Here is a 17,432-nt window from a genome sequence, read left to right on the forward strand (position 1 = left end):
CCATACATGATATTTACTGAAGTCTGCCAATTCTGGCACCGCCTGCAAGTCTAGCAGACAAAACCAGGAGACTGTTGTGGTCACGTTATAACCCCCTTATCTTCCAAAGGCAGCGAGATGCTTCGGGTGTGTTTACATAGGCCAGTACTTCCAGTCCCATATAATCAAAGGTCAAAGATCGTGCACATGCATCTCCGAGCATGTTCTACCATCTACTTAGTAGATAGGCAGCAGATGCTTAGATCCTTTAGTTACTGATGGGATCGCTGCTAGATGATGGAAGATAGTAATAAACTTCACTGACGGGAAAAAAATGTTAGATTTAACTCATTCTAATACGATGTTACAAGCTTGCTATTTTCTTAAACACAATGCAATGATGCATATATTTGATAAGACAATTTCCCCAATATCATAACCATCCCCTTTTCAGCTCAAGCAGCCAATACTCCCCCTTTTCACCTCCAGCAGCCGATACTCCCCCTTTTCACCTCCAGCAGCCGATACTCCCTCTTTTCAGCTCTAGCAGCCGATACTCCCCCTTTTCAACTCGAGCAGCCGATACTCCCCCTTTTCACCTCCAGCAGCCGATACTCCCTCTTTTCAGCTCTAGCAGCCGATACTCCCCCTTTTCAGCTCCAGCAGCCAATACTCCCCCTTTTCAGCTCTAGCAGCCGATACTCCCCCTTTTCAGCTCCAGCAGCCGATACTCCCCCTTTTCACCTCCAGCAGCCGATACTCCCCCTTTTCACCTCCAGCAGCCGATACTCCCCCTTTTCAGCTTCAGCAGCCGATACTCCCCCTTTTCACCTCCAGCAGCCGATACTCCCCCTTTTCAGCTCCAGCAGCCGATACTCATCCCCTTTTCAGCTTCAGCAGCCGATACTCCCCCTTTTCAGCTCCAGCAGCCGATACTCCCCCTTTTCAGCTTCAGCAGCCGATACTCCCCCTTTTCAGCTCCAGCGGCCGATACTCCCCATATTCAGCTACAGCAGCCGATACTCCCCCTTTTCAGCTCCAGCAGCCGATACTCCCCCTTTTCAGCTTCAGCAGCCGATACTCCCCCTTTTCAGCTCCAGCAGCCTATACTCATCCCTTCTTTAGCTCTAGCAGCCGATACTCATCCCCTTTTCAGCTCTAGCAGCCGATACTCATCCCCTTTTCAGCTCTAGCAGCCGATACTCATCCCCTTTTCAGCTCCAGCAGCCGATACTTCCCCTTTTCAGCTCCAGCAGCCGATACTCATCCCCTTTTCAGCTCCAGCAGCCGATACTTCCCCTTTTCAGCTCCAGCAGCTGATACTCCCCCTTTTCAGCTCCAGCAGCCGATACTCCCCCTTTTCAGCTCCAGCAGCCGATACTCATCCCCTTTTCAGCTCTAGCAGCCGATACTCCCCCTTTTCAGCTCCAGCAGCCGATACTCCCCCTTTTCAGCTCTAGCAGCCTATACTCATCCCTTCTTCAGCTCTAGCAGCCGATACTCCCCCTTTTCAGCTCCAGCAGCCGATACTCCCCCTTTTCAGCTCCAGCAGCCGATACTCCCCCTTTTCAGCTCCAGCAGCCTATACTCATCCCCTTTTCAGCTCTAGCAGCCGATACTCATCCCTTCTTCAGCTCTAGCAGCCGATACTCATCCCCTCTTCAGCCTATACTCATTCCCTTCTCAGCTCCAGCAGCCTATACCCATCACCATTTCAGCTCCAGCAGCCTAAACTTATCCCCTTTTCAGCTCTAGCAGCCTATAATCATCCCCTTCTCATCTCTGACAGTCTCATAATACTCATCCCCTTTCAGTTCCTGAAACTCGTAAAGATCATTTACCGAGGTAAACTGGGCCCACTTGCACAAAGCGATCCTCAGTGCCATGACTGTCGTAAGTTCCATGTTAAGGTATGGGAGGTATGATCCTTGTCGTGATTGTAGCACTTTGATTTGTGCCCACTTTGTACACATGGACCCAGGTCTACTGCCCTGTGGACAAGACTGGAGTAGGCTGACCCCAGTTTGAGGTCACGCATGTCGAGCCAGCAGGTAGAACACTTCCAGGATGAGTACAAAAACATGCAGCCACTCCAATGATTGATCGATGTGGGCCCAAATGTACATGCTTGCCACTTAGCTAAAAATAACCCATATCCTTCATTTTCTGCATCTTTCTGACAACAATAATGTCACTTTTTACATGTTCAGGAAAATGGGTTTCTAGTTTTCCTGCATTGAACTGACATTATGGTTGTGTCTGTTTACGATGACCTGACAGGGTGGCGATAGACAGTTCATATGTTGAGGGTACTGGTTTGTTTGCTTTCATTAACAGAACACATAAAAACATCAGCTTGTGAAGATTTATCTTTAGCCATACATGTCTGTCTCATCTTAAAGGGGCGTAACCTATAATTAGCTGACAGAAATGCCTAATAAACAAATCTTGCAAGTGATTCCCATGCATTTGATTGGCTAACAGAGCAATTTTATGTGCTTTTGTTTCCATAAACCGAAAATAAATTAGGCACTGCTCACTAAAGGACAACTATTTCCTGATTGGCTGATAATGACTAGGCGGGGCTTGTGTTGCAATATCGTTTTGTTGTTTACAGTTTCTTGTCTAATAATGGTTACACAAGCAGTCTGAGAAAAGGTGATGCTATAATTGTGGACATATATTTAAAAAGAATTTACATCATAGGTTTGTACTCCATTCATGCAAAAAACATTGATGTCATTATATTGAATAATGTCTGTATAAAGATGTGTGGTACTGTAGAGGATGGCCTTATTGATTGTGGTGACACGTGGTCCTGTGTAAAACACACAGGTCACAAAACAGGCGAAGTTAAGCAACGTTATTCACGGAGCGTAGGTGGACGGGTGTCTGATTCACCAAACCGCCTCCGTGGTCTAGTGGTAGAGTGTCCGCCCGGGGAGTGGAAGGTCCGGGGTTTGATCCCCAGCCACGTCATACCAAAAGACGTTAAAAGATGGTACTTGTTGTTACCCTGCCTGGCGCTCGGCATTAAGGGGCTAAAACAAGGACTGGTCGGCTTGGAGTCGGTATATTGTGTCTGAGTGGGATATTCATGATAAACTGCGGCATGGTATCTCAGTGAGCTAGCACTAAAAATCCTCATCAGTCCGGACTAGTACAAACAGCCACACACACATACATGCACGTCGCTATATAAGTGCAATAATGTTGGACGCGACGTTAAACCCCATTTCAGCTCAGCTCTGATTCACCAGCTTGAATCCCGTGAGTTTGCTTTGGCAAGAAACTTTGTCGAAATATGCCTCCAGTCAGCAGTGAATGGCTACCCAGTAGGATTAAATGCAAGTAAGATTAGTATGACTGCAATAACTTGCTGGGACTGCCTGTTGACCTGAGCTTTGTCTCCCTTGAAACAGTTCAGATCATTAGGTCCAGTCGGAATGCTTTCAGAGTACTGTTGGAACCTGTGGCGAAACCTTCACAGAGTCTGAGACTGTTTTTTTTATGTGAAATATCACACATATGTTGATACACGAGAACAGTCCTTGGATTTGGCATCTGAAAGATCTCTTCATGTAATCAGAAGTTATTTGGGTGAAGGAGCTGGTGATGGAGACTTACCTGTCTTCAGCAGCAGAAGCTCCCGGCCTGCAGTTGATTCCTGATCACCGTGACGATGCTGCACACATATCTCTGGCATGTCCTGTCGTGGAAACACCCATCTTGATGAGTGCAGGTGAGCTACATCCAACCACTGCAGACCTGCAATTGTACAAACACCGTTGAACAAAGGTTAACAGACACACATCATGTTCTGCAAGTGCCTGAATCACAAGACACAACTGCCTGAATCACAAGACACAAGTGCCTGAATCACAAGACACAAATGTCTAAATCACATGACACTAGTGTCTTCATCATCGATCATGTTCTGCAAGTGCCTGAATCACAAGACACAAGTGCCTGAATCACAAGACACAAATGTCTAAATCACATGACACTAGTGTCTTCATCATCGATCATGTTCTGCAAGTGCCTGAATCACAAGACACAAGTGCCTGAATCACAAGACACAAATGTCTGGATCACATGACACAAATGTCTGGATCGAATAACACAAATGTCTGGATGGAATGACACTAATGTCTGGATCAAATGAAACAAGTGTCTTCATCATCGATCATGTTCTGCAAGTGCCTGAATCACAAGACACAAGTGCCTGAATCACAAGACACAAGTGCCTGAATCACAAGACACAAATGTCTAAATCACAAGACACAAATATCTGGATCACATGACACAAATGTCTGGATCGAATGACACAAATGTCTAAATCACATGACATAAATGTCTGGATCACATGACACAAATGTCTCGATCACATGACACAAGTGCCTTTGCATACAACTGGGAAGTTACTGCTTGGCTGCAAATGGACACAAAACTTGACAAGAGGACAAGAAACAGAAATTCCCTACAACATGTACAAACTGACTCCATAATTACATACAAGCCATCAATGACAGAAACCCTGAAGTTTTAAACATTTGCGTGTGAAAAGCCATTGCCCTAGATTTTTTTCTATGACCTCCTTGCAAAGATTAACAAGAAGACTTGTTTCTAGCTTGTCAGGTTAAAGTTTGGCCAATTAGCATAGCTAAATTAATCCCACATGACTGCGAACTTGGGCTTGTCTCATTCCCAGATGTGCTGCAACCACGGAGGAATAATTACCTCCTGTGAAAGTTGTAATGTTATAATAATAGCGTGTGTTGGTTAGGGCTGTGTGGACATGGTGGATACACTTTGTCTGGGTAGATGTCTCTCCCTAGGAAAGCTGCAATACCAGACCTGAGCCCCTACAGAAACTCTCCACCTGTCATGCAAAGGAAACATATTCCATCATCAAAGAAAAGAAAGCCGGCCTACCAAAATAAATCAAACAAGTAATTTCAAGTCAATTAAAATAAAAATGGCCTGTTGTACATGTTACAAAAATTGTATTTACTAAGAATATTTGTACTTTTTTCAAAAGTTCTTTTTACGCTTGTGTGGATTTGTTCTGATACATGACCTCACGGTGAGTTGAGGTGAAATGGGGTTTAATGTCGCGTCCAAGATTATTTCACTTATATAGCGACGTGCATGTACGTGTGTGTGTTTGTGTGGCTGCTTGTACTAGTCCGGACTGATGCCGATTTATAGTGCTAGCTCACTGAGATACCATGCTACAGTTTGACATGAATACCCTACTCAGACACAGTAAACTGACTCCGAGCCGACCAGTCCTTGTTTTAGCCCCTTAATGCCGAGCGCCAGACAGGGTAACAACAAGTACCATCTTTTAACGTTCTACCACTAGACCACGGAGGCGGTCACATGACCTCATGACACACTGGTATTGAGATGCACCTAACCTCTGGAGAACCATTGCATAAGTGGTTTTCTGAAGACATGTTGTTTTAAATTATTGAACTGTTCTCCAAATCACACCCAATGTATAAAGATCGCATTGCATGAATACACAAACATGTGGCTGTGACTGCATGTGAAATGCGATGGTTGTGGACAGATGTAAGACGATAGCAGGCATCAATCAGTCAGTTAGCATTAGGCTGCCCTAGGGATGCCATCCCGACATTGGGTACAATGTGTGAAGCCTATTTCTGGTGTCCCCCACCTTGATATTGCTGGAATATTGCTAAAAGCGGCGTAAAACCATTCTCACTCACTGTAGTTAATTCATCTTTTCTTCACATAATTAAGAGAATCATGTTTAGTTTCTTGTAGATCCTCCATAGTTTAATAACAGGTTGTCACGCCTACTTCCTTGGTCATACCAACAGTCAAGTCAATCAAATATAGTATTGTTTTCATTTAAGTTAAACCAGCTCAAAATGGTTTAGATCCACTGTGCAACAACTGGTATTGGAGCATTATTTAATCTTTTAATTCAGGTAAGAAGAAATGATCAAATATATTCCTTGGAAGTTCAGTAATTAAGGTGAGGTCTCTTTCATGGATCTGTCAGGGGGCACGGGTGGCCCAGTAGTTTGTGCTGCAGTTGGCTTGAGTTGCATCCCTTGGGGATGCTAGAAACATGGTTGTGGGTTCAGAACCTGGTTCACTCTGATTATCAGCTGATTATGTTTCTAGGTTTGTCAGCACCATACCCATGCTTGTGGGTTTCACCGAAGTGGTAAACATCTGAGACCTGCATCACTTCTGACTTTTTTCCCACATTAACCTGTCATGCCGCCATATAACTGGAATACTGTTTCAATCTCATTAAAATCAGACCTTAGTTTCTCGCTACTGCTAAACAAAGATCTGAGGACATCCCATTAGGGGTCACGTCTGAACTACCTTTCATCCGACCAATCAGTGCGTCGCTTACCAGATTATGAAAGTGACAGTTAGAATGTGAAATCTTATCATGCAATCTCGAAAACTTTATCATGGGGTATTCCGAACGATAGTTACGGGTTTAACGACTGAATCCATACAATCTTGACCATCAATTAGCCATTCCAGAATGTGTTTTGTTCAGGTTTCAAATTTGTAATCAGGAATTTGTCAAAATATGTTTCGAAGCGTAGTCTCCAATTTGAAATTTGTGCCGTAAAGCATGAGAAAGCTGCCTTCTGATTGGTCATTCCATTGGTCGGTCAAAGTTCGCGCAAGGTCGGTCTGACGTGACCCGTAATGGGATGTCCTCAGATCTTTGTTTAGCGGTAGCGAGAACTAAGATCCAATTTTAATGAGATTGATACTGTTTAAGCAGTGATAAACCCAACTCACTCATAATGTTTCCCATACATCACGCAATACACTGCGATGCAATACAAATCTGGTGTATCACATCCCGCACTACTATCGAGACATGAATAATATCGCAAAAAGTACATCTGAAGCCCAAATCCATGAGCAAAGAATTTGGTTGCAATTATCATTTGAATGCGTTAAATCAGATACTGACCGAGGGCAATTCTTGACCCATTTCCACACCAATGAACTCCAAGGATGCTATCACATGATTATCTTCAGCCTTCACTATGTATCTATTCCAAAATATCCTTTTCAAAAACTGCTGTAATAAGATAAATATAGTTTGACAGACATGATTGATAACAAGTGAAATTGACTTTCTAAAATGTCTGATGTAAGTATCATGGAACTGTTCTAGGTGAACAATACCTTCCAAATGACGTGCTGGTTTTCTTGGGGAATTAGTCAGCAAAGAGCCAGAGTCACAGGAGACTAATCACAATTTTATTTACAAGAACAATTAACAATTTACAATATACTTAGATAATAACTGAGGGTGCCACAGAGAGTCGGTACACACTCTGGGCTGTGGGAGAGAGGTCTGCTTTGTAAGAGAGTCAAACCCCTTCTCTGCTAGAACTGTTGTTGTTGTTGTTGTATTAGGTGTTTAAGAGGTCGCCTTCTGCCTAGGCAATTTCGGCTGACCTGTCCCTCTTTGGGACTCCTGTGTGTGAGAAGGGTTCACATATATATTGTGAGTTCGGTGTTCACATAATTTCTGTTTTTGCATTGATATGATTTCTTTTTTCTTATATTGATATAATTTCATTTTTATCCGTGGCTGCTCTGTTTATATACGTTCGAGCAGCTGTCCATCTCTCAGAAATAGAGTTAGTTTGGCCTTCGCTATTGCATCTCTTGGCTTTAGGAGATCTATGACAGATAGCGGATCTAACTGCAATTCTTGTTTTAACCTAGCCCGGGCTGGGGCATGGTCTTGACATTCTAGTAACAGGTGGTCAATGGTTTCAGCCTGATTGCAAGATGAACAAACCTTGTCATAGTGCTTTTTGTGACCAAGTCTGAGGCGTGAGATAGCAGTTTCAATTTTCCTTTCATTTGAGTATGAGTTTGGCTTTTGTTGGACCTTGGGTTGAATTTTGTATAGCCATCTGCCGATCTTACTTGCGTCCCATTGGGCTTGCCATCTTTTTGCTATGGAGGCTTTGATTTTGCTTTTTATCTCTAGTTTACTAAAGGGAATAGGCTCTATATCCGCTTTGTCTAGAGCTAGCTTCGCCAGTGAGTCTGCTTTTTCATTTCCATGAATATCTATGTGAGAGGGGATCCAACACAGCTCCACCTGTTGCCCTTGGTCCGATAGTTTTGTATATTCGTATAGAATATTGTTGACTGTGTTTGGCCTGGAGTTTGAGTTTCTCCCACTGATGGCCTGAAGTGCACTTAGCGAGTCTGATAGGACGACTGCCTTTGCTTCCGGGAGTTCCGGTATGAGTTTGAGTGCATGATGAATTGCCTCCAATTCAGCCGTGAATACTGACTGACCATCAGGCAAGCGAATCTGCTAGAACTTGGCTACAGTATGTATTTAATGAAAGTTTGAACAATAGAAAGGAATGTGATTGGTTGATACACGATTGGTTGTGTCCTATGCTAAATGGATGGCTGGACAGAGGGAAATACTAAATCATGTTAATCCTGTTGGACTGGCACTAATCTTGTTGACATATTTACTGGATGCTTTGAAAGAGATTAGGGTGTCACTATAGATGAGCTTGTGTGGGGCTAATCCTTAATGCCCTATAGACGAGCTTGTATGGGGGCTAATCCTTAAGCACTATAGACGAGCTTGTATGGGGGCTAATCCTTAATGAGTCTTAATTGAAGTAATGTTATTCTAATATACCCCGGTAGGTGATGACAGATATACTTAAATAAATATCCTTTGTCTGGGAGATGGGATCTTGATACCTTAGGCTAGCAACCATCTAAAAAGCTATAACTGAAACTACTGATATTTTATATATGCATTTTACCTGATGATAATTATTACTTGCTAACTATAATTATATGAAATGGTGTATAAATATTACACCATGATAACTCATAAAAGCACTTGATGTAGATCTAATTATTATAAGATAACTTAGTATAAATGTTAACCATGATAACTTCCCCTCCGTCTGAAAAAGTTTGGACCCCAAACGTGTAAAAATAAAAATAATGAAGGCTTAGATGGACAATGTATAAAGTTAAACTGGTAGTAGTGAATAATAATTATTATAGAGTCTCTTTGATATAAGGAAAACATAATATAAAAATGCTGTCATCAGGGAATCTGGATGTGGAGCTGGCTTGTCTTGGCACTCTGTACTGGTGGTTTTATGGGTGATGTAGGAGGCCTTGAGTTCCACATCCTGGATTGGGGTTGCAAGATAGTAGGCTGTGTCCATGGAGGTTTTACATGGAAACAAAGAAAAGAGAGTTAGCATGTTCAAATAATATGTCATATATAAATATTTCCTCAGTTTGTCTGTATTAACTAGAAAATAAAACAAATATGATAATTATGATGTAAAAGATCAGTACATAATTATTACTAAACGGTGTCATGGCCAGGAAAAATGTATTGGCGGCAAATTACAAAAGTATATCATGAGAAAAATAGTAATATCCTTCTATTTTTTGGATACAATCATTAGACGAATTATATATACATATATGTGCATGTGCATATAACAAGTGCATCGTTTATTACACTAATACGGTATACAAAAGGTGTTAGAAAGGTGTATAACCTTTTTAGAATTCTTTGTTAGTTTTCGTAACTATTTGGTTTGCCTTTTCTTTGTTTTGGTTCATTTCGGTTGTTAAGTTTGCTTTATTTCAATTTGGTTTGTTTCGCTTTGATTTTCGTTCGGTTCAATGTGATAGGGTTTGGTTTATTTTGCTTCGGTACGGTTTGCTTCGCTTCGGTATGGTTTGGGTTCGATTCGCAGTATGGTTTGCTTCGCTTCGGTACGGTTTGGGTTTCGATTCGCAGTATGGTTTGCTTCGCTTCGGTGCGGTTTGGGTTTCGATTCGCAGTACGGTTTGCTTCGCTTCGGTGCGGTTTGGGTTCGATTCGCAGTATGGTTTGCTTCGCTTCGGTGCGGTTTGGGTTCGATTCGCAGTATGGTTTGCTTCGCTTCGGTGCGGTTTGGGTTTCGATTCGCAGTACGGTTTGCTTCGCTTCGGTGCGGTTTGGGTTTCGATTCGCAGTATGGTTCGCTTCGCTTCGGTGCGGTTTGGGTTCGATTCGCAGTATGGTTTGCTTCGCTTCGGTGCGGTTTGGGTTTCGATTCGCAGTATGGTTCGGTTTCGTTTCACTTCGCTTTTGAGATTGGTTGATCAGGTCAATGCTCAAAATTTGCTGTGATACAAATAACTCAGATGATCAGGCTGATGCCATTTGTTCTCAACTGGCAACCCATAGTGAAAAGACTGGACACAAGTAAACATAACAAGATACAGCTAATAGCTGTTTCGTGATTTGCACCGTTTATTCAGGAGATTTTGTATTTTGATCAAGAATATGTTCAATTGGCATTGTTCGGTATGTACGGCGAGTTGATCCTGGTATGGTCCATGGGGACTAATGTCTGTGAGTGAAATACGGTAGTAAAAGGTGTTCATGTTTCCAAAGTCTTCATGTGGAAAAATAACCCTTTGGGATTTATAAATTGGTGCTTCCTCTGGATCATATCGAGGATTATCTTCTAGACAGGACCAATTACGGAGATCCTCCCAGCTATCATCAAGGTAGCGCTGTATGAGGTGGGGAGGAACACTTTCAAAATAGCATGTGAAGTCAGTATCAGGAAATCCTTTATATAAGACCTTGACATAGCAGTCTCCTTGAATAATTTCAATGCCCAGAACTCTTTCTATTTTATGATCTATTTTTCGTAGGTGTTTTGGAAAAAACAGATATGGTTTGACAACTAATTCTATGCATGGTTTGGTGTTGACTTGCTGGACATTCCCTGACATTGAATTACCTGACAGAACATTGACTGATTTATTGTCTTGTGCTGTTTCCTTTTGGTCGAAAAACTTATGATTCTTCAGTGGACGTTTTCGACGTTTTCCTGACATACTTCTTTTGAGGTGAAATTCTCTCCGAATGGAGTCTGGAATGCTGCTGCCATACTCCCATGTGTTTCCTCTTTCCTGATCCTTCCATTTCACTCTGTAGTAGATTTTGCCGTTTGCTCTCTTGGAACTAACAATTGAGTGGATGTCCTCTGGATTGAAAACCTGAGGGATATCCTTGGTTTGATTAGCTGATGTTGGACTTGGAGGTTGTACCGGGCTGTCGTCAGTTTGTTTTCTGGATTTGGGCTGGTGATGCTTACTATTCACTCCTCTTTTCCCTTTGTTTACCTTTTCATTTACCTTGGTTGGAGCACTAGGACCTGGTGTGGCATGATTTTCCTTCATTGTTGCCGTGGGACTGGTAGGTTTTTCTGTTGTACTTGAAGCAGGGTTTTTCTTCTTTGTTGGGGTCGTTTGCTTCGGACTCTTGTTGCTGGAAGTACCTGCCTTTGTTTTGGAATTGACCTTCTTACCTTTCTGTTGTGGAGGTGACTGATCAGTAGCCTGGTAAGTTGAACTTGTTGATGGGGAATTGTTGCTGTCAGGCTGTGAATCACTGACTGGTTCCTCATTGTCATCCATGACTCCTGAATCTATGTTACTGGTGTCATTGAGGTATGGTTCTGGAGGATACTGTGGACGATCAGCAGGATCAAAATATGGCTTCAGACGGTTGGCATGGACCAGTGGTTTGTGTATTTTGTCGTCAGAACTTCGGCGTAGTTTGTAGGTATAATTTGGACCTGTATGGACGATATAATAGCTACCATACCACTTTTTGGTTAATTTGTTGGAAAGGCCTTTTTCAACTTTTTGACAGTAAAGCCAAACTCTTTGACCTGGGGCGAATTCTGGTTCTTTAGCCTTTCTATTATATTGTTCTGAATACACCTCCTTAGCCCGAGCAGTGTTTTCAGCTGCGATTGTTCTAGTGATTTCAAGCTCCTCAAGCAAATTGGAAAGATAACTTTTGTTATTGTGGCCTAAATTTTCTTTTGGAATTAATGCTACATCTTGTGGAGCTCTCATTTCTCGGCCGAAAAGCATAACATATGGGGATTTTTGAGTTGATGAATTTGGAGCCATCCGATAGGCCATCATGATGCCAGGAATGAAACGGGGCCAATCATTTTGAGACTTGTTACAATAGGCTCTTAGTGACTGATTGATATAGGAATTGAGCCTTTCTACACAGCTGTTTGTTTGAGGATGGTATGGGCTGGTATGGGTAAATTTAATTGCCAAAAGTTCACAAATTGCTTTGATAAGTTTGGACATGAAGTTCTGACCTCTGTCTGAAATTAAGGTCCGTGGTGCGCCATACCGACAAATTATTTCTCTGACGAGAACATCTGCTACTTCTTTGGCTTCTTGGGTCCGAAGTGGAAAAGCTTCACACCATCTAGATGATGCATCTGTGATGACCAAAATGTACTTGTACTTATCTGGTGTTGTTGGCAGGGGACCGAGAATGTCAACGTGCCATCGGGTGAAGACCTCTTCTACAGGTAGTGGACGAAGTGGTGCCTTCTTGCCATGGTAGTGCCTCTTGGTCTGTTGACATACCTCACATGTCTGGACATAAGTGGCAATATCGCTGTACATTTTGGGCCAGTAGTACTTAGGTCTCATGGTGTTGTGCATCCTTTCTTTCCCATGGTGGCAACCGCCAAACTCTGAGTCATGATAGGATTGCAGGACTTGATTTCTGAGGGTTCTTGGGACTGCCAGCTGTTTAATGAACTTGTCTGCATGGCCTTTCTGTCTTTGTGGAACAAATCTGTATAGGATGCCTTCATCAATTTCAAAAGTATTGGCTTCAATAAGAATCTTTTGACGATCCTTTTCATTTTGTGGAAGGACATCATCCTCTTTGTAGTCAAAGATTTGGATGAAATCTGGACAAATCCTTTGTAGGTGACGTAAATTTGGATGTTCTTTTATACTTACTTCAACCAATGTGTCTTGGGTAACATCAGCATTTGTAGCATGTAATGCTGCAACAACATTAACTGGTACTGACTGATAATCCTCTTCATATTCAAAGGTGACTGACCAATGTGTTGTCTGTGTGTCTGATTCTAAGTGATTGACAATAGGTGTGCAAATATCCTCAGTCTGAGTTGTCTGTGTGACCCGTGTGGATGAATGGGTGTTTGGCAAGATTGTGGTATTGCTAGTTGATTTGCTTTGCTGAGTTGAAGTTACTGAGAAGACTGTTTTCTCAGCATCTTCTTCTGTCTGATCATTACAGTTAATATTTTCCTCATATTCCCTACGTGAGAGAGCATCGGCATTCCCATTGGCTTTGCCGCTGCGATGAACAATGTCAAAAGTGTAGGTAGAAAGTTCCAAAGACCATCGCCCTAACCTACCTGTGGCATCCTTGATGGATTTCAGCCATTTCAATGCTATATGATCAGTGTAGACTGTGAATTTGGAATTTGCAAGGTATGGACGAAAGGATCTAATGGCTTCAACTAGAGCTAAGCCTTCCTTTTCTGTAATGCTCCAGTTCTTTTCACTGCCATGAAGAGCTCTACCACCAAAAGCTATTGGATGTTCATTATTTTTCTCGTCTTTTTGACTCAAAACAAAACCTATGCTCATATCACTGGCATCAGTTGCAAGAAGAAATTCTTTGTCAAAATTTGGATACGCCAGAACAGGTGTATTACTCATAGCATGTTTGAGGGTGTTGAATGCCTGATCACACTCAAGTGACCATTGGAACTTTGGTTTCTTTCCTACTTCTGCCTCTGAATGCTTCTTTAGCAAGGCATTCAGTGGAAGCGCTATGTGAGCGTAATTTTTCACATACTTCCTGTAGAAGTTCGTGAGACCTAAGAAGGAGCGGATCTGCTTTTGTGATTTGGGCACTGGAAAGGTTCTAATTGCTTCAATCTTTTTGTCATCAACTTGAACACCTCCACATGATAAAACATGACCCAGAAAAGAAACTTTGTCCGTTGCAAAATTGCATTTGGATGGCTTTAGTGTCAATTTTGCCTGTTTCAGATAGTAAAATACTTGCTCCAAATGTTGGAGATGCTCTTCAAAGTTTTTGCTGTAAATTATCAAATCATCAATGTAAATCAGCGCAACCTTAAAAAGCAATTTTCTTAGCACCTTGCTCATGAGCTGTTGAAAACAAAGTGGAGAATTTGTCAAACCTTGGGGTAAACGTTTGAACTGATAAAGGCCTTGATGGGTGACGAAAGCAGTTTTATGCTTTGAATCTTCATGTAATGGCACTTGGAAGAAGCCATTAGCAAGGTCTAAAGTAGAGAAGATCTTAGCTTGTGCATTGGCGATGTTATCAACAACATCATCAAAAACAGGAAGAGGCCATGACATTGGTAAAGTGACAGAATTCAACTTTCTGTAGTCACAAACAAATCTATATGAGCTATCACGTTTCTTGACTAGGATAATGGGAGCTGAATACATAGAAGTAGACTCCTCGATCAAATCATACTTCAGGAAATCATCTATAAGCTCTTCAGTGACTTTTTGGAGATGAGGGGATTGGCGATATGGTCTACACTTAACGGGTGGGTGGTCGCCAGTGTCAATGATATGCTGGTGCATGTCAGTCTTTCCTAAATCTGCAAGACTCGTTGAAAACATGTCTCTATTTTGTCCCAAGAATCTAAGTAGTCTGTGTCGTTGGTCTGGAGTCAGTTGTGTATTGGTCAAATCAAATCCTAATTCTTGTGCAATTTTAACATAATCCCTGGTGTCATTGTCTCTCTTCTCATTGTCGGTGTTAACGGTACTGATGAATGGTTGGTCAGAGCCGATTTCAAAAACAGAGTCTTTGTCAATGTAACTAAATTTGCCTACAACTGTACCCTTGTCAAGAACTTTTTCTTCTTGGGAGGGATTCATAAGCCTAAATGTAGCAGTTTTGCATTTCACTTTGGAAAGAGTTCTACCACCTGCTACTTCAGAATGAGCAGTGAGGGAAGCAATGGGTTCAATCAGGATGAGGGAATCCTCTTTGACCTCTGATAGTCTAACCTTAAAATGAATTTCACTCTGAGGGGGGATGTAAATCTGATCTATTGTTTTTGCTAATCCACTAATCTCTTGCACTGAATTGGCTATGAAATTGATATATTGCCTATCTGAGGTGCTGTTGTTAAGTATCAAGGAATGACAGCTATAATCTAAGACTGCATCATTGTCATCAAGGAAGTTCTCACCTAGTATCACTGCTTCTGGTAGTGTAGGCAGAACATAAAATCTTTGAGAAAATTCCTGATCCTCAATGACAAAATCTAACACAACTGAACCTAACACTTTATGCAATTCGCCGCCAACACCTTTAACCTGTGGAAAGGGTGAGTTTCCAAGAGTAAGGTTTTCAAAAGCTGTGCTCAGAAAAGCAGACGAAATACAAGAAATGGATGCCCCTGTATCTACTAAACAATTTGTTGTTTTTGTGCCAAATTTTGCCTGAATTACACTTTTGGCAAGGGGCGTAACTAAAGACACTGTTGGAATTTCACTTTCGAAGTTACTTTCCATACCAGACTCCATATTTGCCATGACACCTATTAGTATGTACCGTACTAAATTAAAGGAAGACAAGTAATCAACAATGTAGTACTTACAATATTTGAAGACTTTTTCTTCCTTTGTTGGTGTCTTTGCAGGAGTTGGTTGTCTTTAATCCAGTGTTGAGGTCAGAGGTAGATGCAGCTTGCTTGTTATTCCATCAGATGATCACGGTTGGACATGTCCTCCAATGGGTTCTTGTAGTTGGTTGTAGTTAGTTCCTGGACTCCGTGGTTCCGAAAACGATGATTCTCCGCCAAATTATCATGGAACTGTTCTAGGTGAACAATACCTTCCAAATGACGTGCTGGTTTTCTTGGGGAATTAGTCAGCAAAGAGCCAGAGTCACAGGAGACTAATCACAATTTTATTTACAAGAACAATTAACAATTTACAATATACTTAGATAATAACTGAGGGTGCCACAGAGAGTCGGTACACACTCTGGGCTGTGGGAGAGAGGTCTGCTTTGTAAGAGAGTCAAACCCCTTCTCTGCTAGAACTTGGCTACAGTATGTATTTAATGAAAGTTTGAACAATAGAAAGGAATGTGATTGGTTGATACACGATTGGTTGTGTCCTATGCTAAATGGATGGCTGGACAGAGGGAAATACTAAATCATGTTAATCCTGTTGGACTGGCACTAATCTTGTTGACATATTTACTGGATGCTTTGAAAGAGATTAGGGTGTCACTATAGATGAGCTTGTGTGGGGCTAATCCTTAATGCCCTATAGACGAGCTTGTATGGGGGCTAATCCTTAAGCACTATAGACGAGCTTGTATGGGGGCTAATCCTTAATGAGTCTTAATTGAAGTAATGTTATTCTAATATACCCCGGTAGGTGATGACAGATATACTTAAATAAATATCCTTTGTCTGGGAGATGGGATCTTGATACCTTAGGCTAGCAACCATCTAAAAAGCTATAACTGAAACTACTGATATTTTATATATGCATTTTACCTGATGATAATTATTACTTGCTAACTATAATTATATGAAATGGTGTATAAATATTACACCATGATAACTCATAAAAGCACTTGATGTAGATCTAATTATTATAAGATAACTTAGTATAAATGTTAACCATGATATAAGAGCAAAAAGTCTTTTACACAAAATCCCAAAGTATATTATCTTTCCAAACTCATGATGAAAGCAAAACAGTAGGCTTTGATGCCCACTCCCTAAATCAGAGTTCAAAGGCTATTTGTGTCGGCAAAACTCTGAATACTTGTCAATGTCTGCGACTGCTTGTCTATTTCATCAGGTGTATTGCTTCTGTGCGAACCATGAATCTGGATGTCGTTCACACAGTCTACTTGGTAGTACAAGTTTGTTGAGATTGAAAAGACACGGAAAGGCCTTGAGTCTTTGAGGAGCCAGCGTTACTGATTATGGCCTAGGAATTGTGGTTGCCGAAGTGTTAACGCCATTCTCCAAACTTTGCGCGGGTTATTGATGACTCAAGTTCATTGGTTGGTTGGTTTGTTGTTTAACGCCGCACTCAGCAATATTCCAGCTATATGTCGGTGAGTCGGTAAATAATCGAGTCTGGGCCAAACAATCCAGTGATTAATATCATGAGCATCGATCCACGCAATTGGGATCGATGACATGCATCAACCAAGTCAGCGAGCCTGACCACCCGATCCCGTTAGTCGCCTATTACGACAAGCATAGTCGCCTTTTTACGTCAAGCATGGGTTTTTGGAGAACTATTCTACCCCGGAATCTTTACGGGCCATAAAACTTAAGGAATCTTCACATTTCAAAGTCAGTTAAATGTATGCCAGCTGGGTTTTTTATCGTTATTTTTAAGATATTTCACAAGCCCTTCAGATAATTAGAGGCGACTAAGGGGATCGGATGATCAGGCTCGCTGACTTGATTAATGCATGTCATCGATCCCAATTGCGTTGATCGATGCTCATGTTATCAATCACTGGA

The 17,432-nt window shown here is 41.7% G+C and overlaps 2 protein-coding genes across 3 annotated transcripts in view; one reads left to right on the forward strand and one right to left on the reverse strand.

The window, feature by feature from the left end:
* The window catches only part of LOC139472013 (ATP-dependent translocase ABCB1-like), a 161,448-nt gene that overhangs the window by 96,678 nt on the left and 47,338 nt on the right, over nt 1-17,432 (forward strand). The window lies entirely within an intron of this gene.
* Nucleotides 1-17,432, reverse strand: part of LOC139472014 (uncharacterized) — an 84,196-nt gene that overhangs the window by 47,376 nt on the left and 19,388 nt on the right. Inside the window, exon 2 of one of the 2 annotated variants that reach the window (XM_071254522.1) lies at nt 3,607-3,747. In XM_071254522.1, the coding sequence (XP_071110623.1) occupies nt 3,607-3,685 (79 nt within the window). In that variant the 5' untranslated portion in view covers nt 3,686-3,747. Of the gene's footprint in view, nt 1-3,606; nt 3,748-17,432 lie in introns of those variants that run through there. The other variant, XM_071254524.1, reaches the window with a different exon arrangement.

This window comes from Haliotis cracherodii, unplaced genomic scaffold (genome assembly GCF_022045235.1).
Source record: "Haliotis cracherodii isolate W230 unplaced genomic scaffold, xgHalCrac1.p SCAF_23, whole genome shotgun sequence".
Classification (NCBI taxonomy): domain Eukaryota; kingdom Metazoa; phylum Mollusca; class Gastropoda; order Lepetellida; family Haliotidae; genus Haliotis; species Haliotis cracherodii.